Genomic DNA, 24,233 nt, shown 5'->3' with positions numbered 1-24,233 from the left:
TGCGCTCAGTGTGCTTGTCCTGATGAATCAGGCTCACCATGTTAGTGAGGCCTGGCCTTTTCAGTCCTCTGTTTATGCCTGTTCCCTACCATAACGTCCCAAACCCAACATCATCGAAATGAAACTTAGTAGCACATTCTCACGCTACTCAGTTTTCTGCTTATTTTTACCAGATAATTCAGTGGTGGTTGCTGGGCATAAACCAAAGGCTGGCCGGGCTGAGGGGCAGGGGGGCACCTGCCCCACGGACTGGTCTCATAGTAGGCTACCTTTTGCTGGGTCACTGAGCAACCTGCATTGTTTCCTTTAAAATGTTCCTATTAGGCTGCTGAGTCGAGTCTTGCTCTCCGGGCTCAAATTTGCCAGCCCTGGCATAGACAGAGGATAGCATATGCCTGGCCCTGCAAAGCTGGAGAGCCTGCAGGAAAGAGAAGTACTACAGTGTTTATATCTAATGGCTAGGGTTACTGTATATATGCAAAATAGACCTTTAGAATGTATTTTGCTGCACATTGAAGCCATACATAAAAAGTACATAAAAATGCAGTTTTCGTTTAAAATCCAGTGTACACTCCTCCACAGGTGGGCCTCAAAGGGCTTCAAAGTAATGTAACCCTGAGCATGTATGCAATACTAATCAATACACTTTTAATTTATGTCTTAATTAATCATGACAGTGAAGGGATTTCAGGGATTCCTTTTATTACATGTGTCCTTTTTGTGTATTTGAAGGTATTTATTACATTGGTTGAAGTATACCAAGAGACGCGCTTTGCAACTGTAAGGCGTGAAATGCGTCCTATTGAAAGTACAAGAAAATATATAGTCCTTGTGTGGGGAGAAAGGCTGTGTAACGTCACCCATGTAAATGTATCCTCTCCACCCCTATATCTCATCTCAAATCTTTTCCTGCAATAAAAACTGCTCATTTTTGCATACAGGCACAAAAGTTGTCTTCACCCAACTCTTCCCATTGGAAGGTGTAAACTTGTATGCTACACAGACACCACCATCCTGCCCACAAATCCACGCTCTTCCCCATAAAACCCTGTGTAATTGTGCAAAAGTGGGTGCAGGATGTCACAAAACAAAACACTGGTGTTGCAGATTTGCACTTTTACGGTACACAAATGACTCTTAGTGACACTTTTGTACAACTCTGGTTATAAGGACATTTTAATTATTAGTTAATATGATCCATTTCAATTATTGAACCCATTTAATAAGTTGTAACTGTAAAGTGTGTTTGGGGCATATTCAATTAAGAAGGCAGAACACGGTTACGTGCGACCGCACACTTCCTGTTAACGCAACATTGCTGATTTCCCTTTGCAGCTCATAGGGTTGCGAAAGGAAATCCGCAATGTTGCGGTACCGTATTGGCACTTTATGTGCGCAGCCGTGCATATCCGCAATCTCCTTTCTTAATTGAATATGCCCCATTGTGTCAGGAAATTTTTTTGCTTTATTAATGTATGCTTTGTCCTACCGATAATTCACTACAGTCCACATGGCTATCTCTATGGCGTTGAAGAGGAAGTTGGCATATATGCCCCTCTGGTATAATTAGAAGAGATAAATAACGTTATTCCTGTATTGGTACCAGTTGTTAAGAAAGCACGGCAAATAAATATTTAAATTTATTTATGCACTTGTTACCATTTTATTACCTATACAGACTTTGTTATGCTACATATGGCTAATTAGTATCAATTTCAGAAACAAAAATATATTTCTTGTATTCAGTAATTCAAATTATTTTATCATAAAATACAAATTACAGCATCAACAACTATATATATATATATATATATATATATATATATATATATATATAAAATGCATTAATACATATATATATACGCAGAATGTTAAATACATAGATGGGATCATTAATCATCAATCTTGTTGTATGGGTAAAATTAATATCTACTTCTAAACTGATATCTTGACATATTAAATAACTGCAAATTGTGCGTATACAACAAAAAGTGCACATAATTCTATTGAAAAATAACTTACAATTAGAAGACTCATGTTATTTCATTTAAATAAAATAAATTTATGGTGAGGTTTTTGACATATAAATACTCTAAAAGTAGCATTCCAGACCTACCAATTTTTATCACAGTTGGATTCATATTTAAAAAGTAGAACAACGGGCAAAGTGCACTATTTAGAATGTTATTGCATAGTGCCTGTCATATTATATCGCCATAATTATGTATGTGAGGTCAGGGGACTGCCGGAGTACTTAAACTCTGCAAATAACAGCACCATTGTGCTTGCATATATTTATTACTTTATCTACCATTCATTTATCTTTTCATGTAGCCCATAACACTTTTTAGTGTAACTTACATTCAATAACCACGCGCAAAACTGTTCAGAAGGAGAACATGAGGACTCTAACGTAGCGCGACTGCATTATTGTTTAATTTTATGACTGTATAGATAGCATATAAAAGGGACTAGTTTAGGTAAACATTTGTGATGACAACTTCTAGACTAGGGAACTAAAGGAAGATTAGTTACATCACAGCCACAAATACGCTAATGAAAACATTTATGTTTAATTATTTATTCCTTTCTTGGCTTTACCCAGTGATAAGTTAAACAGTCAAAGCTGTAGTATCAAAATTGACACTGATATAATGTTCTGTAAACACTATTATTAAATAGGTGAGTATTCATATATTTCAATTATTGCCTGCATTAATAAGAGTTTGTATTTGGTAGACGATAGAGATGTTCGAACTATTGAAACACGTTCGAAGTTGGATAGAACCAAGCTGACTTAATGGCTTCAGAATTGTTCCTGTTCCACTCAGCTTTATCATATCTTGAATTAAATTTTCAACTGGAGGTAACAATGGTGATACCCTGGAGGTAAAGGCAGTCGTAAAGCAATAGTAAAAGTGGTTATAAACTAATGGTGAAAGTGGTGATAAACTCAAGGTAAAAAAGGTTGTAAACTAAAGGCCAAGATGATGGTATTCAAAACAACTATCTAGAGAAATCATGATTAAATTTACCATAACTCACTATGATTTGTTGTGGGTGTTTTGTATTGTTTTTGTTTACTCTTATAAATAACTTTAAAACTCTCAACAATAGCATGATTGGCTGATTTGCGGAAGATACAGATTATTTCCCAACTGAAGGTTCAGTTTCAGTGGACTCAAACCAATGCCAGGGACTAATGTGGTACTCTTTTGATGCAGATGACCTCAACCTTCTGACCTGTTGCACACTCCGAAGAATCACAAATAAATATCTGCATGTTTCAAACCCAAACTGAATTACATCAAATAGATGTAATTTCCAATTACACAGTTCATATATCATCTAAGCCGATATCTCAATATGTTAATGTATTGCTCTGTATTTATTCCCCTGTTATGATTTAACAGGCACATTTCTCTGTAGAACCATCTCCATGTTCTTCTTCTGGATACTGACAGCTCCACGAATCAGCATCTTCCTTTGTGCTCATAGTAACGATCATTTGAGATGTGAAAGGAATTCCTAGAAATATTAACATTCATTAAACCTAAGTTGCCTTAGAGGACAACCAATTAAAAGATGCCAACTTTTAGAAACACATTCTTAAGCAACTACGTAAAATTCAGAATAGAATTGGGACTGTGCTGCAACACAGCGCCTCCTGCTGTCTGCTTGCTTGCAGCAGAGGCAGTAGGAAGAGCTTGGTGTAGGGTACTTGAGAGGAGAGGGCTCCAGTGGGTTTATCTACTCGCTTGCACCAAGGTTCGACTGAAAGTTAGTGGACGGACTCTGTAGATTGACAATGCAGGAGGCACACATCTTTTAAAAGTACTTTTATTTAATTAACAAATATGAATGGGTGAATGACATCTGTCACAGTGTGACAGGACATGCTGGATAGGTGGAGAGGTAAGGAGGAGAACAGATGCCCCTATTGGGGAATGGACCGTAATTAACTGTTGCTGTCTTTGGCTGACAAGTGACAAAGTTCTGTTTCCTGTCTTGAATTGAATTCCGATGGCCAATATGACTGGTGCAGAACAAGAAAATTAACTCTTCCAGCTAATAAGAGCACTTCCTAATAAGTGCTCCATTACTTGTTAGATACCACTTAGTTTCTTATTGCACCACTAGCTTACACAATAATGCTACTTTTCCTAGTTCATCATCTACATCTCCTGTAGGATTTACTATGCAGTGGTCTCAGGACATGAAGCTAAGGTAATGTCATGGGATACTGGAGAGGGAACCCCCCTTGGCAGCTACCCAAGGTTCATGGGCAACCTCAGAAAAGAATTGGACTGTGGGAATGGCCTTTAACATTATTTATTAAAATATCTTATTTACTAATGAAATTCGGAGATTTTTCAACCACGCCCAGAACTGAAGCGAGTCATATGGTAGGTACTATATTTTGGTTAATCCCAAGATAGCCATACAATTAAATGACCATTATCAGTAAATGTTTCTACGATTAGTTTTGATAGTATATTCCAGTGGCGGATCCAGGGGGGGGGGGGGCGATCGCCCCCCCTAGCAGGGGCTTGCTGCCGGCGGCTGCACACTATGTGCAGGTCCGTTTGCAGTGACAGGCAGGGACAGTGTGCTGCCCGGCTGCTCTGATTGTGTTTTAAACACAATCAGAGCATCCGGGAAGCACACTGTCCCTGCCTGTCACTGCTGAACGGACCTGCACATAGTGTGCAGCCGCCGGCAGCCTCAGATGTCAAAAAGAGGGCGGGGCCTAAATCGCCCCCCCTACATCGCCCCGGGTACAAATATTCTCTAGATCCGCCCCTGGTATATTCTACCTCTATGTGTCAATTAATTTTTGTGTTCTGTTGCTGACCACAATAATGGGTGTTACCAATATGGGAAATCATCCTAAATTCTGACACTTGCAGAGAGCATAATAATGTACCTCCGGCTTAATGTTTTAAAGTGCCCATATATATGGTAGACCTAATTGACCACAAATTGCAGCATGTTAAGCTCAAAAAAATTGCCAATCCTAACCGATTTCTCAACGTGATTGGCTGGTAAGTCTGATCAGTTAATGGGGAACTTTGAATAACCACCTTCTTTCTCAAAATTAGAAACTGAAAGTGTGGACAGGGAGATTTAGTAATTTAAAAAATAAATCTATACATGGAATATAACAAGCAAAACAGGTTTACTTAAGAGAGCACCAAGATTTACAAACACTATAAAGCTATATTATATGCATCATTTTAAGTTGTAATTACATTGTTCACAGTGTTCCTTCATAGTAATAAAGGCTGTGATACAGACCTGCATTTTTTGTTGAACTGGTTGTTTTCATTTTCCAAATAAGGAGGTGAATGAAGATTGTAAATAACAATAAAATGAACACTACCAAAGCTGTGTAAAGCACAATTGCTGAGTTGTTGTTAAAAATGGATTCTAAAGAGGAAGGAATGAGAAAATGCATCAATTAAACATTCTTTCAAATATAACATTCCATTGCTTCATATTATTTCAAATCAGTGGAAATTAGAAGGTGCGATATGGAGAATGGAATTGAATGGAATTCAATCGCCCGGTCCCTGCGTTCGGCCAATGACCGTCGCCTCTCGTCCACTCTGATCACCTCATCCCACTCTAGAATTCAAGACTTCTCCCGAGCTGCCCCCCTCCACTGGTATGACCTCCCACGCTCCATCCGTTTGTCCCCTAACTTGTGCTCCTTCAAACGGGCACTCAAAACCCATCTCTTCCTTAAAGCCTACCAGCCTTCCACCTAACCCTCTCTCCATGCTCGCTCCCATCCCCTTGCTCCCCCTCTGCTGGGGTGCACGCTTGCTCCCCCCCCTCTGACTCCCTTTGTGCCGGCTGTCTGTTTCCCCTCCTTTTAGGATGTAAGCTCTTATGAGCAGGGCCCTTCTCCCTCCTGTCTCTCTACCTTCTCTTCTGCTCCTACTCCATTACATCTGCTTTGCCTGGAGCCTCTGAAGTTTTGGTATTAGTTGTTTATTGTTCTGTACTGTTATTCCCTGTACTGTCCATTGTTTGTACTGTGTTCGGTGCTACGGAAACCTTGTGGCGCCTTATAAATAAATAATAATAATAATAATAATAATAATGGAATGTAATAATTTTACAATGAAAGCAGCCCAATTTAACCAATGTATTCGTGTTTTGGTTTTGACCAAAAAACCTCATGTGTTTTGGTTTTGGATCAAGACTTTATTAAAAATTGGGGAAAAAACTGATAAAATTATATAATTTTGAGCCATTTTTGTTTCTACTTTAGTATTTATATAATTAACATTCATTTACAGTCAGTCTATTTTCTAATGACCACCTCAAAATGTCAGTATGTCCACCAATATTGGCCAAAGGCTGCAGCAAGCTGGTTGGCTAAAAATAGTGACAGAGCAGGGGCACAAATACATGGCAGTCTAAAAATTAAAATAAAATAAATTAATAAAAGACATGATATCTATAAACCATAGTGGTACAGCAGTGTCAGAAAGGATAACAGTTTAATAAAGGACATGATATCTATGAACCATAGTGGTACAGCAGTGTCAGAAAGGATAACAGTTTAATAAAGGACATGATATCTATGAACCATAGTGGTACAGCAGTGTCAGAAAGGATAACAGTTTAATAAAGGACATGATATCTATGAAACATAGTGGTACAGCAGTGTCAGAAAGAATAACAGTTTAATAAAGTAAAGGACAACTTTAAAACATACAGGCAGAGCACGGGCTGATAAGATGGTCGTTTTAAAAAAGAAGACAGACCAAGTTGGGCTGCATCCAGTATTGAAATGGGGGAAAAAGACAATGGTTTTATTTGTTATTTTACATTTTCTACAGCATGTGTGACACATTGTAGAGAGGAAGTAATCCAAGATAACAACTCTATATCCACACAAAATAGGATATCCCTGGGCGCTGATTTAAATAACTTGAAACAAAATAATCCTTACATTAATACCATATATAATATAAAATATGTAGCCACCACTCTATTAAAGGGGAAAAGAATTTATGCAGTTTCCTATAAAGATTGTTGTGTTATCAATCTTATTGCAAAGTAGATAGACTAAAAGATGGAAGCGCAAAAAAATCGTCTCCTCGACAATTATATTCTATCAACACAATATCCTATTAAAATATTTTATTATAAACAATTATACATAATATAATATAACCATAAATCATATTATGGGCAACCCTAAAAATAATGGAGAAAAAAGCTGTTGTTGAATTGAGAGCTAAAACATAAAAAGAGAGAAAACAGTTTTTTTTTATAACAGTCTCTGATTGTAGAACTCGACAATACACATTAGATAAAATTATAAAGAATATCTTTTACAGTGGTAATCAGTAGATTATATAAAAACTTCTTTGACCTTGACAACAGTCCGATACAGATTAATTATTTTTCTGTGCCGTATGAAACTTCTATTCCATGGACAAACAATAAATTACGATAATTACGGAACTGAAAGTCCCTCTGTTTGTATAAACTGGCCTCCCACAGTTTAGCAGTCCACAAACCGCCTCCAATTTTAGATTGTACTCGCTGAAACAGCTGTCCCTCTGTGGGGGACGTATCCTCCGTTCTCACAACAGAAGAAGGCAGCGATTTGTTATACTCCCCTCCCGGGAGTAGAAGATATATGGTAAGATCCTGAATCAGATGTCTGTAATGTGGGCAATTGTTCTTTATAAGGCACAGCATCAAGTCAAATGACTGAATCCAAACCTGTCTCACTTACTCCACAGAAAAAACAATGAGCACAGAAAGGTTTGTAACTACAAATAATCATAAATAATTGACGCATTTCTCCACAGTCACTTGTGGTTTCCTCAGAGATACTAGTGTGGGTAAGAGGGCTCTTTTTAAATCAGCTAAAACCAATCAGCACACAAGAAAATAATACAAGAAATAGAAACACCTGTATGATGGTAAGATCGCTTCTCCTAGGTGTTTTTTTTTATAAAGTGGTATACGGTGGCTACAATAAAATCAGTTTATTTAAAACACAAAAGTATTCATTTCTTGCTATAAAAAAATCATCAATTACATCTATCAAATTATTTATATAACATACCAAAAAAATCATTCCTATAAAGCTATATATGCAAAGAATAAGGTATATAAAATGAATTCTGATAAAAACAAGGTGTTAGACTTTTACATCCTACAAGCAGATAAGACCTCCCTAGAATGTACCTTCCTGTTCAATTGGCAGCTACAAAAAATTAAATATCTTGGAATATATGTTACAAAACGTTATCACCAACTCTTTCAAGCCAACTTTCCTTGAGTACTCTCCCAAATCAAGTCAGATCTTGCTTCATGGTCCAATCAGCTAATAACTTGGATAGAACGGATCAACGCGGTCAAAATGAATGTACTCCCCAGACTATTATACCTTTTTCAGACTCTTCCTATTCATGTCCCCCCTTATATCTTCAAATTCCTACAATTCCACACTTCCCGATTTATTTGGGCAGGGAGACACCCCCGTGTATGTCTCCGAATCCTACAGAGGTCCTCTCCAGATGGCAGACTGGGCATCCCTAGTTTTAAACTATACTGTCTGTGCAACTCGCTCAATGTATTTTATGGAGAAGCCCTGACCCCTGTAGAGTCTGGGTTCATCTCAAAGCTGAACGTCTGGGGTTGCTCTCTCCTCTGGCTCCCATGGACTCCTCAACCGAAGAAGGTGTACTCTAACCCTGATGATATGGGACTTCGCAGCATGAGCATATAGCCTCTCCCCGTTCCCCATTACATTTTTTCCATTGTTCAATTCGCCAGAATTCCCACCTGGCCTAGCCCCAGCAACATTCTCCCTCTGGCAGAAACATGGCATTAGATACCAAAAGACTTGACCTGCGACTCCTCTTTCCCTCTATTCTCCGATATTTAAGTCAAACTACCCATCCCCTAAAAAATATTTTACCAATATCTACAATTCCGTATTTACCACAGTCAAGAACCGACTCACTCTCTGCCCCCTGACCACTGTCGAAACACTATGTTTACGTCAGACCTCCACTGCTGGACTGATCTCAACCTTATACTGCGAGCTCACCCTCCCCACATCATCAAACCAAGATTCCCATGAGCTGACCTGGGAACGGGACCTGGGAGAGTCTCTGGATGAATAGAATTGGGTTGAGATTCGGGAAAACGCCGCCTCTAGCTCAATCTGTGTGCAGATGAATGAAAACGTTTACAAATTATTATTTCGCTGGTACTACGTCCCTACCCAACTTAAAAAGATTCTTCCGCACTCCTCCGACAGATGTTGGTTAGGGTGTTCCTCAGAAGGAACATTTCTTCACGTCTGGTGAGATTGTCCGAAACTGGCACGGTTCTGGGTGGATATTAAGAATTTGATCTTTGCTATTCTCCAAATCATGATCCCCTTAGGACCTAAATTTGTTCTCTTGCCCCTAGCCATACCCGCTGCCACGCAACACCAAAATAAACCTATTAGACATATTCTCACATATTCTCACAACTTGCAACCGACTGGAAACAGCCCACACCTTCCGCTCTCTAATCCTTCATTACTAGGCTATGAAACATCCAACGCATGGAGTTCATGACCAGCATCCTCAAGAACTCCTCTAAATCTTTTGATAAGATTTGGGGTCCTTGGTTATCTTTCTTCCGTGCTAGTTTTCCTTTCACTTAATTTCTCCACTTCCAATCTTCCTCTTCCCCCTCTTTTCTTCTTGACGGTTCTAGCTACACCGCCTTTCCTGCCCTCCCATCTCTTTCTGGCCCTCTCTTTTTCCATACTCAAAATTGGGTCATACAGTATTTGTCATATTGCTAATTTTTTAAAATATGAATCTTGTTACCTGTTGTTATATTTCCATTTCTGTACTGTAATTACACCTCTCTACAAAAAAAATAATAACGGAGTTTTTCCATCAGATTGACAGTGCTGTGTTTCTTAGTGAAGCCAGCAGAGGAATTGCTGTTCAGAAGAATTTGAATCGAGATGGAATTTGGTAGTATGGACACATGACCTCAAGTAGTCTGCTTAAACCTAATGCATTAATGACGGAAATTGGATGCACAGCCAATGCTAAGATAGCTGTCATGGCTCTAGAGATCCTCTGTGCAACAGGATGCTGGCAAATGTTGTTTAAAATTATGCTTACTCTTCTTGGTCCCCTTCTGTAGAGAAGTTTAACCCCTAGCAGCAGCAGCAGTAGCAGCTTTAACTCACAATGATGCCTCTTGGGAATCATGGATTCCTTTAGGGGTGTTAGTTTGCATTTGAAATTTGGATGCTGGACTGCATACTAATAATAAGGAGGTTGATGGTGAAGGTGTTGACAGTGAATGTAGCATGAGATGTTTATCTATTCTTCTGCTAGATGATGCTGGACTGCTTCTTAATATATATTATTTTCCTGCTTTTAATAAACTACTTGAATGAACTTGCTGCAAATGACATAACAGGGAGAAGGTGTCTAGATGGTCAACGTCCCTACCTTTACTTATTGTAGCATCACACACAAAGGCTACAGATGCTTTGCCACATTTTGTTTGGGTTGGGATAGAAATATTTCCACACACAAGAGGTGGATTTTTTGGTCTTTTTTCCATGCATGGGTACCTAGGCGTGGTACCACTGGTGGCTGCGTTACTTGGACATAATCATCATCATACACCTCCTTGTCTTGTTCAAGTACAACACATTCATCATTGTCAGACCCACAATTATACCCTGTTGCACATTACCAAGTTCCAAAGTAGCATCCTTAACTTATATATCTAAAACATCCTAATTACTACACATCCTCACTTTTCCAAAATAAGAAATTTTGGAAGAAGGCTGCTCTAATTATTTTCAGAATCTGAAATGTCTGATATATACACAGGAACACTTAATTTGATCTTCCGCCTCAGTATTCTTTTCATGCATTAATGTGCAGGGGCGGGCTGGGCCATGGGCAGGGGAGCACATGCCCTCCGTGCCGGAGAAAATAAAACTATTTTGGGCCGATGCGACCCCTAATAATTACTTGGTGGCTGGCCACTCCTCCGGGACCAGCCACCTTCTCCCGTTGGCCGCAGATCCTCAGGCAACCGCCCTCCCAGCCTTCCACTAATTGTCGCCGACTATTGTTGTCACATGGGTCGCATACCACGTGATAGGTGCCGTCCAATGTCAGAAGACTGCAGAGCGCGCGTTGCGGATGGAACAAGGTAAGTGCGGGGTGGTGGTGATATATTAATATAGTATTTATGCATGTATGTATGTATGTATGTATGTATGTATGTATGTGTATATGTGTGCACGTGTGTACGTGTGTGGCAGTATATTGTATATGTGAGTGAGGTGCCAGTGTATTGTATGTGAGTGAGGGGCCAGTGTATTTTGTGTGTGTGTGTGGCCAGAATATTGTGTGTGTGTGTGTGTGACCAGTATATTGTGTGTGTATGTGGCCAGTATGTTGTGTGTGTTTGTGTGTGTGGCTAGTGCATTTTGTGTGCGAGTACGGGGCCAGTGTATTGTGTGTGCGTGAGGGGCCAGTGTATTGTGTGGGAGTGAGGGGCCAGTGTATTGTGTGGGAGTGAGGGGCCAGTATATTGTGTGTGTGTGTGTGTGAGAGGCCAGTATATTGTGTGTATGAGGGGCCAGTATATTGCGTGTCTGTGTGTGTGTGTGTCTGTATGTATGTGGCCAGTATATTGTGTTTGTGTGTGGCCAGTATATTGTGTGTGTGCGTGGCCACTATATTGTGTGTGTGTGTGGCCAGTATATTGTGTGTGTGGCCAGTATATTGTGTGTGTGTGGCCAGTATATTGTGTGTGTGTGTGGCCAGTATATTGTGTGTGTGTGTGTGTGTGTGTGTGTGGCCAGTGTATTGTACGTGAGTATGGGGCCAGGGTATTGTGTACAAGTGAAGGGCCAGTGTATTTTGTTTTAGTGAGGGGCCAGTATATTGTGTGTGGCCAGCATATTGTGTGTGTTTGTGGACAGTATATTGTGAGTGAGGGTCAGTATATTAATATAATGTGTGAGGGAAGGGGGTCTTAATTTAATGGTGGAGTGTAGGTGGGGGCTAATTATGGATGCAATTTTATTTGTGTTGTGATGGTGGGGCAATTTAATTTAATAGTGGGGTCTATGAAGTTAAGATGGGGTGACTGGACCTTTAATTTAATGCTGGGGTGGTTTGGGACCTATTGTGGAATGTGGCGCAGTTTGGGGAAAATTAGTTCTATTTACTAAATGTGATTATGAATTATTTAATTCCTGGGATGGTTGTGGGAAATGGTTATAATTATTAAAAGTAAATGCTATTTAATTTATTGCTGGGTCTGTTTGGAGGGGGGAAATAGGTTTATTTATTAAATGGGAATACTATTAAATTAGTGTCAGGGCTGGTTGGAGGGAAATAGATCTATTTATCAAATGTGAATTCTATTGTTTTAATATTGGAGCTGGAGGGAGGTCTAATTATTAAATATGTGTGCTACTGATTTAACACTGGGGCTGGTTGGACTTTTCTGAATTTCATGTACCCATTTTTTTCCAGATAGGACTCCAACCTTCCAGGATCCAGAGAAGAAGCAACCAAGCTTAAGACACCAGCAGCCACATATAGGGAAAGCAACAAGAACAGGACACACATACTCAGGAACATAGAGTGGGCACACAGACTAACTATGAGATAGACACAGTGGGCACACAGACATACTGGGCCCTGCCTACTTTTTATTTGGCCCCGCATACATGAGGCCACTTTCAGAATTTTTTCCAGGGCCATTTTAAGTTCCCAATCTGACCCTGAGGCCAGGTATCTTTAAAGAGCAAATAACTTGAACATAACTTTTTATACATTGTCATCATCTGACCACATCTAAACTTGGCATGTAGGACATATAAAGTAATATAAACATAATTTTTTTTTAATTGAAAACTATCTCCTGTAAGAATGCAAACATTTCATTGTAATATGATTGATATTTCAAAGGATCCTCCCTTAATTCAAATTCACCAGCGTCATGGTGTGTTGTAGAAAGAAGATAGTAGGTGTTTTGGGGTTTACTGTGTCTATATGGTTTTACATTTTCCAAAGTGTTTTCTGCGTAGGAAGTAGAAGTACAGGAAACAGACTGTTCCAATTTCTAAACCACTGTAGCCCAGCCACCGTCTATAGAAAGGGCCACCTAGGCTCAATGCGTAGGCCGGAAAAAAGAGAAATGTATTTTTGTTGTCTCTCTTTGGTTCTCAGTGCAAACAACTGAGTTTGACAGGAAAAAAAACAGTATTCCATAAATTATGTTTAGGAAGATACAACAGGCTATGGAGTAATGAAAAGTATTTTGGTTGTTAGTATGTCTTGCTTTAAAGGTTTCCTTCTAGCAGCTTCCTGTTTCTTTTTTTAGAGACGATTAATTTAATCTGACAAGGGGGCACCTCCATAGTGTAAAATCTTTTGATACTTTCTTAAAATCATAAAAGAAAAAAAAAACTTTGCATGCACCAGAAATGAGATGACTAGAGGCATATGTCATACAAATCTGATTAACACTGGAATTTGCGCAGAACCAAAGAATGCTGCCGACACAGCAGAGTATACACAGTAAAACAGTTTTTCCTGTGGAGATCGGGTAAAAAAAGGGAAGATACAGGAATCACGGTCCATTTGGTGTTGAGGGTGAAACCATGATTCTCCATTGAAGGAAGAGAAGATCTGATGATCTGATCTCTGATTTTATACAGAAAAATAATTTGGTATCTCAAGGAGAGATTATTTGTAAGGAACATTTGTGCACTGTGTTTTTGTGTTTATATTATGACTAATTTAATGTTGTTGATCCTGTGTCATTGTCCTTATAATTAGTTCTTCTCTTCGTTCTGCGATCCACGCTCTCCATCCACACCGTTGTACAGAGAATATTATTTTGCTATTCACATCAGCCCCTGCCCCATTGGAGCTTACAGTCTAAAGTCCCTAACATACACACACACAGTCTATGGTTAATTTGTCAGCAGCCAAATAACCTATTAGTATGTTTTTAGAGTGTGGGAGGAAACCGGAGTACCCGGAGGAAACCCACGCAAACACGGGGAAAGGCCATGGTCAAGAATCGAAGTCATGGCCTCATGATGTCACACAAGATGATATCAATTGTGGTGATATGCTGTTACCCCCATTGAGGTCATTAGTTCAGTCCCCCTTTGTGATCTCATCAGTGATGTCACCGATTGTGGAATTATAAGTGATGTTACCAAAAGTGATTTAATGTATTTTAATGTCATAAGTCATGTAACATATTGTGATACTTTCAGAGATGTTATCAAATATGCTATCATAACTTCTGTCACCCACAATGCTGTCTTGCTTTGGGATATAAGTTATCCATTGTGATGTCATCACTGACATCACTCAATGTGCAGCCATCATTGAAGTCAGCCATTGATCGTCAACCATTATGAAGTCATTAATGTTGATTTCATCAATAATGTCACCCATTTGATCTTATCTCTTTTGAGATCATGAGGCAAGTAACTCAGTGATGTCATAAACTATGTTAAATTTTGACAGCAACTATGCTGTCTCCCTTTATAATGTTATCAGTGGTATAACCCTTAGGGGCTTCCTTAGTGAGGTTATTAATGATACTTATTGCTACAACTATTGTGAGGTCACCATTTTTTTGTTTTCTTCTTGTTATATCATTTACTAATTATATAATATCATTGAAGTTAAAAAAATGTGATATCATCAGGGATGCAACTGATTATGAGAGTATTCAACTGGATTTCATTAGCAATAGGATAGTGTTTCAATGAGTGATGCCACCCATTGGGATGTCACCCACAATGTTGTCTAAATTTGTAATATCAATGGTGTCATCCATTGTGATCTCATTAGGGGTGCTAGTGATGATACTTGTTATAATGACCTCCCATCAGTGATGTGTAATTGTGACATCATCTTTACTGTCATTCATTCTGATATTATAGCCAGTATCTATCAGTGAAATAAACTGATTGCAATATATTATATGTTGATAACATCTGTGTTAAGTGATGTTACCACTATCAGTTATGTCACTTCTAGCCATGTCAGTGATTCTTGTAATTGTGATGTCATCAGTGATGCCACTTAGTGTGACATCAGTGATGCAACCCATATGGATGCATATTTTGATATCATCAGTCATGTCTTCCGTTATGTTGTCATCAACGATATCACTGATAACCTCAGAGATGATAGCTATTGTAATGTCACCTTTTATGATATCAATAGCTGCAGCATTCATTGTGATGTCATTAGTTGTGGAACCCATTGGGTTGCCACTCATTGTCATGTCATTGATGGTCAATCATTGCCATTAACCATTGATGTCCCCCGTTAAAAGGTCAGTAATGTTATTTATTGTAATTCCATTAGTTTTTAAACTTGATCCCCTATTCCACTCTGTCTCTTCACCTTCATGCAGTCCCACCAGAACCTGGCTGCCCGTTTATTCACTGAACCACTGGAGTTTGCAGTTCAGCACACTGTTCTCTGGCAGTCCAGTAAAGTAATAGAAACATCTCAGGAAGAGACTGCAGGGAGTTGTGAGAGAAGTGGAGTGAGTGTGCCTGTTTTTTCAGGATCCCCCAGATGTTTTTTTAATTAACTTATGCTTCTTCTCCAACGTCATTAAATAATGGGTGATGACTCATCTCTAGTCACACCTCTGATATCTATTATGAGAATCTAGTTAGTAAAATGTTATCCTTTCTTTTTTTTATCTCTTTATGTTTAAACAAAACAGAATTGGAATCATAACAAATAATTACAGGTTATACAATAAAGAGAAACAGAATTACATATATTTGTTTGACAATAACTGTAACTATAAAAGAATAGGTCAATAAATAATAAATTTAAATTTCCATTTTGTGGAATTTCTTTATTGTGTTGCTTTTTAGGCTGGTTATATATTCCATGTTTACAACAAACTGACGCCCTCTTGGTAAGCTTTTCAGACTTTGATAAATTCCCCCAGCTCGCTGCCCCTGTAGTTCTCAGTATTGAGAGTTACTTTGGTTAAAACATGAGATATAGAGTCTGATTCATTAAGGAAAGGAAAGCAAAATAAAAGTGGTAAACTTGCTCCTGGACAAACCATGTTACAATGCAAGGGGTGCAAATTAGTTGATTATTTTGCAACTAAGGAAAATTCTGGCTGCTTATTAATGCAGCACACAAATACTTGATAGCATTGTTTTTACACTGAAATTTAAGTTGACCTAAGACATGCCCTATCCCAACTATAAATATGTCCTCACATTTTAAATTTACCTCCCCCTCCAATGCAACATGGTTTTGGCAAGGTGCAAAATTACTCCTTTTTTTGCTTTCCTTTCCTTAATGAATCAGGCCCATAGTCTATCTGGGACTAGGTACCACCAGGAGTAAACTTTAAAGGAGTTCTCCTTTATAGCTACACTAATGTAAGTTTGCAGATTTTAACCCAAGTTTCCAATTCCAGAGACACTTCCTAAATGTTATATTTTTACTTTAATCACATTATCGTATTTTTTGTACTGCTCACCTGTTGCTCTGATCGGTGTAGTGAGTTTTTTGCCATGTGTCTGAATCCCAGGTGGAGAGGTTTTTTGATTATTTTTGGTATTTACTGTAGGAATGATGAGCCTGTGAATTTAGGAAAGCTTGTAGTTATTCCATGTATACACTGCATACGTGCCATACAGGGGTGTCCACCCCTAATAAAATGTATATAAAAATTTTGATTTTCATGTTCAGTGATTGTCATTTCTGGATATATGCAGCAGACACAAAACCTGCAATAAGGGGAGGTAGAAATCGTGCTCATAAAGTTTTAATTTTGTGTGATGATTAAAATTACACCTGCCACCTATAGGCAGCCAATTAGTGGACCAAAATAATATTCAGTCTATCAATTCACTAGGAAGTATTGACATCATGGACACAAGAGGCACTTAGGGGTAAATTTATCAAGCTTCGGGTTTGTAAAAGTGCTGATGTTGCCTATAGCAACCAATCAGATTCTAGCTGTAAATTTGTAGAATGTACTAAATAAATGTACTAAATAAGTGACAGCTAGAATCTGATTGGTTGCTATAGGCAACTTCTCCACTTTTTCAAACCCGCAGCTTAATAAATTTACCCCTTAATGTCTCATACCTCATAGGTGATGGCTGTATTCTCATGAAATTGGTTCAGCACCCACCATAAGTAGGCAACAGGTACACTTAAAAAAATAGCTAGAGGTAATCAAAGTAAATTTAACTAAACATTGACACTAAGATTATAACATTCTAGCTGCAATGCAGCACAAATTATCCAGAAAGCACGAAGAATGGATAATTGTGACTCTGCTTAGACTATGTTAACATTATTTGGTTTTTGCTTTAATAAATAACATATTCAATATGGTGGAAGAAATATACTTACACTTCAACAAGCTTGCATATTCCATTTTCTACTTCTGAAAAAGTTCCTTCAGGACACTTTTCACAAATATAATTGTATGTGGAGTATTGGTCACCTAGGAATGAATATATTTTCTTGAGATCAGGATTTAAAAGTCTGGTGTGCATGTTTCCCTGTCAAGCAACACATATTCAGTTAACACTCTTATGCAACTGTATACTAAAATTTTAATTCAGTTTGTTCTGCTTGTCAGTAGACCAGAGCGAAGGTCTCTTCTGATAATACAGCAGTGAACTCTGCCAGCCCAGACCTCAGCCTGAATTTCCAGTATCTCCATTGTACACAGCCAGCCCTGACCTCAGCCTGATCTCTTACACCACTGTTGATCTCTGCTCACCCTGACCTTTGGCCTTTGTACTGGATTGGCTCTTGCTGTTCCTCTGCCCTGCTGACCTTTCCCTGATGACTTTTCCCTGGTGCCTTTTTCATTTATTACATCCTTTTGTGTCTTGTATACACTATTCCACAATATTGTGATTTAAGAATCCCCTACTATCACGAGTTAAGACCTGGGGGCCATGAGTACTCTTAAACATACCGTGTTCTTTGGAAAGGAGGTTCCTATAGTCAAAGACCTTGTGGAAAGCTTCTAGGGGTTGTATTATCTCATCCAATACTGCCAAGACAGCAGCAGCAAATAACATTGTAAATATGCCATGATGGGAATTGTACTGCAGCAAGGTCTTTCTGGACAGCCCCAAGGACAATGTGCTAGGATGCACTGGCTATGCTGCAAAGTGTCCCAGGCAAGTATGTTAAAATGTTGACGACTATGTAGAGTTGTGCAAAAAGTGCATGTTATCCAGATCTCCTCATATAATCACAGGTTAAATAATTGTATTACTTGTAGATCTTTTCAAATGTATCAGTAACAAATATACCTGTGCTCCAGCTAGATATGGAGAACATGATATTTCACTGTTTACCCACTGGTGGGGATCACTATGTGGTATCAAGACTGTCTGTTCTCACTCTTGTTCCTGTGTTTCTGGAGTCACAATACAATGCATGTATTACCTGTTTTCTTAAGCTGCTGACCCCTTGTACAGTTCGGCAACTGAGTGCATTTAGTACAACTTGCTGAAAAGCAAGCATAGCCTTGGTTACAACGACATTCTGCCACCAGGGAGTTTACGCCAGGACAAGGTTGGTTGGGATTATCTGCAAATGAAAAATTGTTAATTTTATTTTTTTGATAGCTCTTACTTTTGTCACTTTGTAAGGAAATTATGGAAATCATATACGATCACATAGAAAATTGCATGTTCTGTATTTTTGTCCACTTCAATCAAGCAATCATCACACAATGAAAGTCAGCAACTAATCAGACCTTCAACACAAAAATAAATATGTTTTTAAAAAAAAGTCAGGTGAAAACGCTGCCTATCTGATCTGCCTTCCCCTTCATTATACTGAACATTTCCTATTTCCTTCCAATGTATTGCGCATTTTATTTAGCTATTGTTTGACTTGGTGGCATCAGCTGTGTCTTTATTTCAAGAGTTGCAATTATAAACCCATTGACATATCTCTCAAGATGATTGTCTAAAACAATACCTCTGTCCCATGAGACCGATCCCCTTTTCTGGCAGACTGAGGGGTAGATTTACTAAGCTGCGGGTTTGAAAAAGTGGGGATGTTGCCTATAGCAACCAATCAGATTCTAGCTTTCATTTAAATACTACCAAAATGATAGCTAGAATCTGATTGGTTGCTATAGGCAACATCTCCACTTTTTCAAACCCGCAGTTTAGTAAATCTAGCCCTGAGTCCCTTTTGGTAGCCAGAAATGAGAATGGTCTCAGGAATATCACGTGCATCTATATTGTGCCAACTGCACTCCATCAACAATAGTTGGTAACAAGACCACTGAGCTGGCATTACGGTCAAGGTTTTTGTATGGGCCGAGCAAGTTTATTTGAGACAAACAGAGCAAATGGCAATCGGCTGTGGTTATCCACAGCTCAGATCCAGGAATTAACATAGTACATGTGTCTACCAACTGCCTGGAGCCAAGAATTAGCACAGTGGCTGCATTCTTGAACATGTATCACCACCAACAGCTTAAATTGTTTTTACCGCTATGTTGGCATCAAGTGTTTCCCCCAAGCTCGTTTGGGCAGGGTCATCTTTACATTCTGTTTTATGGCATTGTATGATTAGTATTATTTTTATTACCAGTTATTTATATAGCACCACTAATTCTGCAGCGCTGTAGAGAGAACTCACTCACATCAGTCCCTGCCCCATTGGGGCTTACAGTCTAAATTCCCTAACACACACAGACAGACAGGCAGAGACAGACAGACAGGCAGACACACACACACACACACACACACACACACACACAGATTAGGGTCAATTTGTTAGCAGCCAATTAGCCTTCCAGTATATTTTTGGAGTGTGGGAGGAAACTGGAGCACCCGGAGGAAACCCACGCAAACACGCTGCAGATGGACAGTTCAGGATTTTGGTGATGGTTGTAAAAGGGAATAATTTTAAAACACAATTTATTTCACACGCTTCTTCAAAGGAAAATACTAACTAAAAGTGGCAATGTGGCAGAAAAGAAGTTGGGGACCCAAGGAGCACCTTTGATGCCCCTGTCCAGGGCTGGTACTTACAAAACCATGTTTTGTGTGGAATATGTCATACCTTTAGTTAAGCATCAGATGTTGTATGAGGAACACCCATTTGGGGAGATGAGTTATGGATCTCATTTTCTAAACTTGCCCACACACACAAAATGATTCATCTCACAATGTGGTCACAGTCGATAACATCTTGCAATTATTGCTACATGTCTGGAAGGTATTTTTAGAAATATGATCATCCAGGTATGATAGTTTTGATTAGTCCATGCTTAGAAATAAATTGTGTGGGCAATTAATGATGATGATGATCATGATTAAGCAATCTCTTTTCCACATATAGTTTGCTACCTTAATATAGTTTATCAGATTTTGGGGCTTATTTATTATTCAGCAGCAGTAACTGTCATTAAGTAACGCTGTAAATTGCTGCGATACTTTATTCATTGCTTCTGCAATTTGCCATGTCTAAGTTACTCTGGGAGCACTGACAATGACCTCTCTTCTACTAAAACCTTTTTCTCTGTTCACCAGCAGCCTACCGCTATGGCAAATGGAGAAAGTGCTATGAGTCCCATTGACAAAGACAGGTAACAGCATCCTGAAATATAATTAAATTGCTGCAAAAAAATTCTCATTTCACAGCTTATTAAATTTCCTAATGCTGCTGCCCCCATAGAGGTCTCTGGGGACAGTGGTAAGTGCCGGTAATTAGGTTAATGCAGGAGAAATCTCGGATTTGTCCAGCGTTAACCCTTTCTTAAAAGAGAAAAAGTGGTGAAGGAGCATTTTTCCTGCATTTACATCATACTTGCCTACTCTCCCAGAATTTTCGGGAGGTTCCCGGAATTTCTGGGAGTCCTCTCGGAATCCCAAAAGAGTAGACAACCCTCCCGGATCCTAAAAAATCCCGAAATTCGAAATTCACAGCATTGAATATCAGGGGGCGGAGCTTAATCGCATCATTAACCCCGCTATTCAATGCGGCGACTTTAGGCATTTTATAGTGGGGCGTGGCTGTGGTGAGAAGTCACCACGCCCCCTCCTACCCCTGTCACGTGACCTGTCCTCTTGACCACATGTTAAAGAGACCCCTGTCATTGCTCTGGGTGTATGAACATTTGTCAACGAAAACATCATTTATGTAAAGACTTTTCAAATAAAATTCATAGAACCGTTGTATGTGTGGGCATGTTTACACATAAGTCTTTCATCTAATGAATTGAATAGTGCTCCATAAACTTTCATGATCAAGCTTTTCAACTACTCCATAGCATGTAGTATAAACCTAAATACTTGTCAAAGTATAGAATGGTCTAAGCGGATCTGTTTCTGAAGATGTATCCAAACATAGATTGTAAGCTCCAGTGCGGCAGGGACTGATGTGACTGGTTAAATATTCTCTGTGAACAGGGGTTGGCTAGGCTGGAGGGGCAGAGGGGCAACTGCCCTCCTGGCCGGTCCCATAGTGGGCTTCCATGGGCTGGGTCACTGGACCACCTGGATTAGTTACCTTTAAAATGTTCCTAACAGGCTGCTGAGCCGAGTCTTGCCCCCCTGGGGTAAAATTTGCCAGCCAGCCCCTGTCTTTAAAGCACTGCGTAATATGTAAGCACTATATACAAACAGTTAACAGATAAATAATAATAACCCAACTGGAAATATACTACATATATGGTGGTTTTATCAAAAAAATTAAAGTCTATCTTTGCAACAGTCTAACTATGTTGAAATGTAATATTGAGTACCACAATACAGCTAGCTACATTGTGCAATCTAAGGGGCATATTCAATTGTCGCGGGTTTCCGCGTTATTATGGTAGTAGTTAGCTGGATTTCAGCTCGCGGCTCAGGGAGCGAGATTTTCGGCGTTCCCGTTGATAATTGAATATGCCCCTAAGAATCCTTTAAATGGAAACCACAAACACTCATTCTACAAATTCTACATAGTCAACAAACTTATACTACACCACCTGCAAAGTTATAATACACCAACTGCAGACAGTACAGCGCACCATCCAGGAACTGTGCCCCATTAAATCATTACCACCTACTATTTACAAAACAACTGAAAAACCTGTCAAAAATAATATTCATGTATTACAATGATGCGACGAGAGGCAATATTCTGATGGAGCCTATGGGTTATATTTCAGTTTACCGTTGTCCAGCTTACATGCTAACATAGGCAGATATATAGAGATAGCATGTGTTTTACTGAATATGCATAGAAATTTACGAGGAAAATAAAACCCACTTTAAATTTAAGGGCTTAATTACTGTCTAATCCACCATAACCTATTACTATGTTTATAATCATAAGAAATGTACAGTTTACCCATTCCATTAATGATCCATCCTCATACATATAGTTCCCCCAAAGCAATTATTTCTGTGTACACATTAGTTAGATGGCTAGTTGATGTAAACAATACACTACAGACATCGGCAATTTACAGTATTTACATTATTTAATGACACTATTATGATAATATACACTACATAGTCAGACTACTGTACAAAGCAAACACTAACAACACTAGAGTTATTAACTAATATAAACTACTATACAGAATTGTTTTAGGAAATATTGGAAGCAATGGTCATGCTATAGCACAGTTCATACAGATTAAGTCATACTCACGTTGATGACATTTTTGGCAGCATTTTGGACCTTCTCTGGTATGAACCTGGTACTCATTCTCATGGCATTCCTTAGTCACATGCAAAGCAGTTCCATCCATAAGTATCACAGACCATACTGCTAACAATAATACCATCTTCCACTCTTATTTTCAAGCTATTACAGTATTAAACAGGTCTTGTTGCTGGTGTCGCTATAAAACCATTTACTTCCAAGTGATAGTGACCTTTTAGAAAGCTTACGATTTATGATTTTTTAAATCTGCTTGCTGTGTGGTATTAATGTAGTATGTGTTGGCAGAGGTGCAATGCTTTTATAATATTACCTTGCTGGTGGGAGGATTAGGAAGTTTGCGTTATATACATTTCCTGCCTGTTCAGCAGTGATCTTGTCTCAAGCACTGTAACTGAATGTCAAGTAGTTCAGTAATAACACGTGTTATAGTGTGCTATAAATATAATGGATTGAAATTTGGATGAATTCAATTAATTAATATATATGTGTTTATACTTTAAATAGTTTTTAAAAGTTTGACTGAGGCCTTACAAAGAGGAAGATAAGACACATTCTTAGGGGTATATTTACTAAACTGCGGGCTTGAAGAAGTGGAGATGTTGTCTATAGCAAACCAATCAGATTCTAGCTGTCATTTTGCAGAAAGTACTCAGCAAATGATAGCTAGAATCTGATTGGTTGCTATAGGCAACATCTCCACTTTTTCAAACCCGCAATTTAGTAAATCTAGCCCTCGGTGTTTGTCTATACCAAGGTACAGAAGACTAGATTAAACTAGATGTGTAGTGGGCCCCTCCAAAGACAAATTCTGGATGGGGAGGTAGTGCTAAAACACACCCTGTGTTACTTAAAATCTGCCCAGCAACATTAAAGGTTTATAAGATTGTTCAAATGCATTGTTTCTTGTTCAGATTGTTGTTAGAGTGCGCACCCATGCTTGCATGAAATAGAGATGTTCACTGACCCCTGTGTTCTGGTTTTGGTTTTGGATCTGGATTAACTTCGTGTTTTGGTTTTGGTTTTGGCAAAACCACCCTTTGCATGTTTTGGTTCTGGTTTTGGTTTTGAATACCTATTTTTTTCTAAAATCCCTATTTTTTTTTGTTGCTAAAATCACATAATTTTGCTTCCCCCCACATTATTATTGACCTCAATAACACTAATTTCAAGTCATTTGCACTCAATTTGGACCGTCTCACAGGTCACAATATTATTTTCATACACTTTCAAACAATGACTGCAGCGACCTGGCTGGATGCTAGGTGACAGAGCAATGACTCAAGCACACGGCAGTTCCTAGCACATCTAGGAAACATTGCCACACAGCAGTGTCAGTAAAGAAAAGTGGTGCAAAATGGAATTGTTCTTGGATCATAAAATCAGTTATGGTTCATTTGATCGCTCCACCCGTTCCTTGGATAACTGTGGTAATTCCACAGCTAATACATGTCGATGAGCGCTGACCACCCCTTCCCC

The 24,233-nt window shown here is 38.8% G+C and overlaps 1 protein-coding gene across 1 annotated transcript; it reads right to left on the bottom strand.

Moving 5' to 3' along the window:
• Positions 1 to 3,066: 3,066 nt before the first annotated feature.
• Positions 3,067 to 23,008, bottom strand: TNFRSF18 (TNF receptor superfamily member 18). The gene is made up of 6 exons (XM_075190656.1): positions 22,743 to 23,008; positions 18,525 to 18,668; positions 17,469 to 17,562; positions 16,585 to 16,685; positions 5,299 to 5,430; positions 3,067 to 3,528 (listed from the first exon to the last, which is right to left on the bottom strand). The coding sequence occupies exons 1-6, from the start codon at positions 22,876 to 22,878 to the stop codon at positions 3,407 to 3,409; spliced, it is 729 nt and encodes a 242-aa protein (XP_075046757.1). The 5' UTR covers positions 22,879 to 23,008; the 3' UTR covers positions 3,067 to 3,406.
• Between the last annotated feature and the right edge of the window lie 1,225 nt (positions 23,009 to 24,233).

Source organism: Mixophyes fleayi, chromosome 11, assembly GCF_038048845.1.
Source record: "Mixophyes fleayi isolate aMixFle1 chromosome 11, aMixFle1.hap1, whole genome shotgun sequence".
NCBI lineage: Eukaryota > Metazoa > Chordata > Amphibia > Anura > Limnodynastidae > Mixophyes > Mixophyes fleayi.
This window is presented reverse-complemented; position numbering and strand designations above follow the sequence as displayed.

Excerpts from the sequence above, each read along its gene's own strand:
- TNFRSF18 (XM_075190656.1), bottom strand. The coding sequence starts at position 22,878 with ATGGTATTATTGTTAGCAGTATGGTCTGTGATACTTATGGATGGAACT. Across the intron at positions 5,431-16,584 it reads TACACCGATCAGAGCAACAG|AATCCATTTTTAACAACAAC; the intron begins GTGAGCAGTACA and ends CTTCCTCTTTAG. Across the intron at positions 3,529-5,298 it reads CAGTTCAACAAAAAATGCAG|GAATTCCTTTCACATCTCAA; the intron begins GTCTGTATCACA and ends TAATATTTCTAG.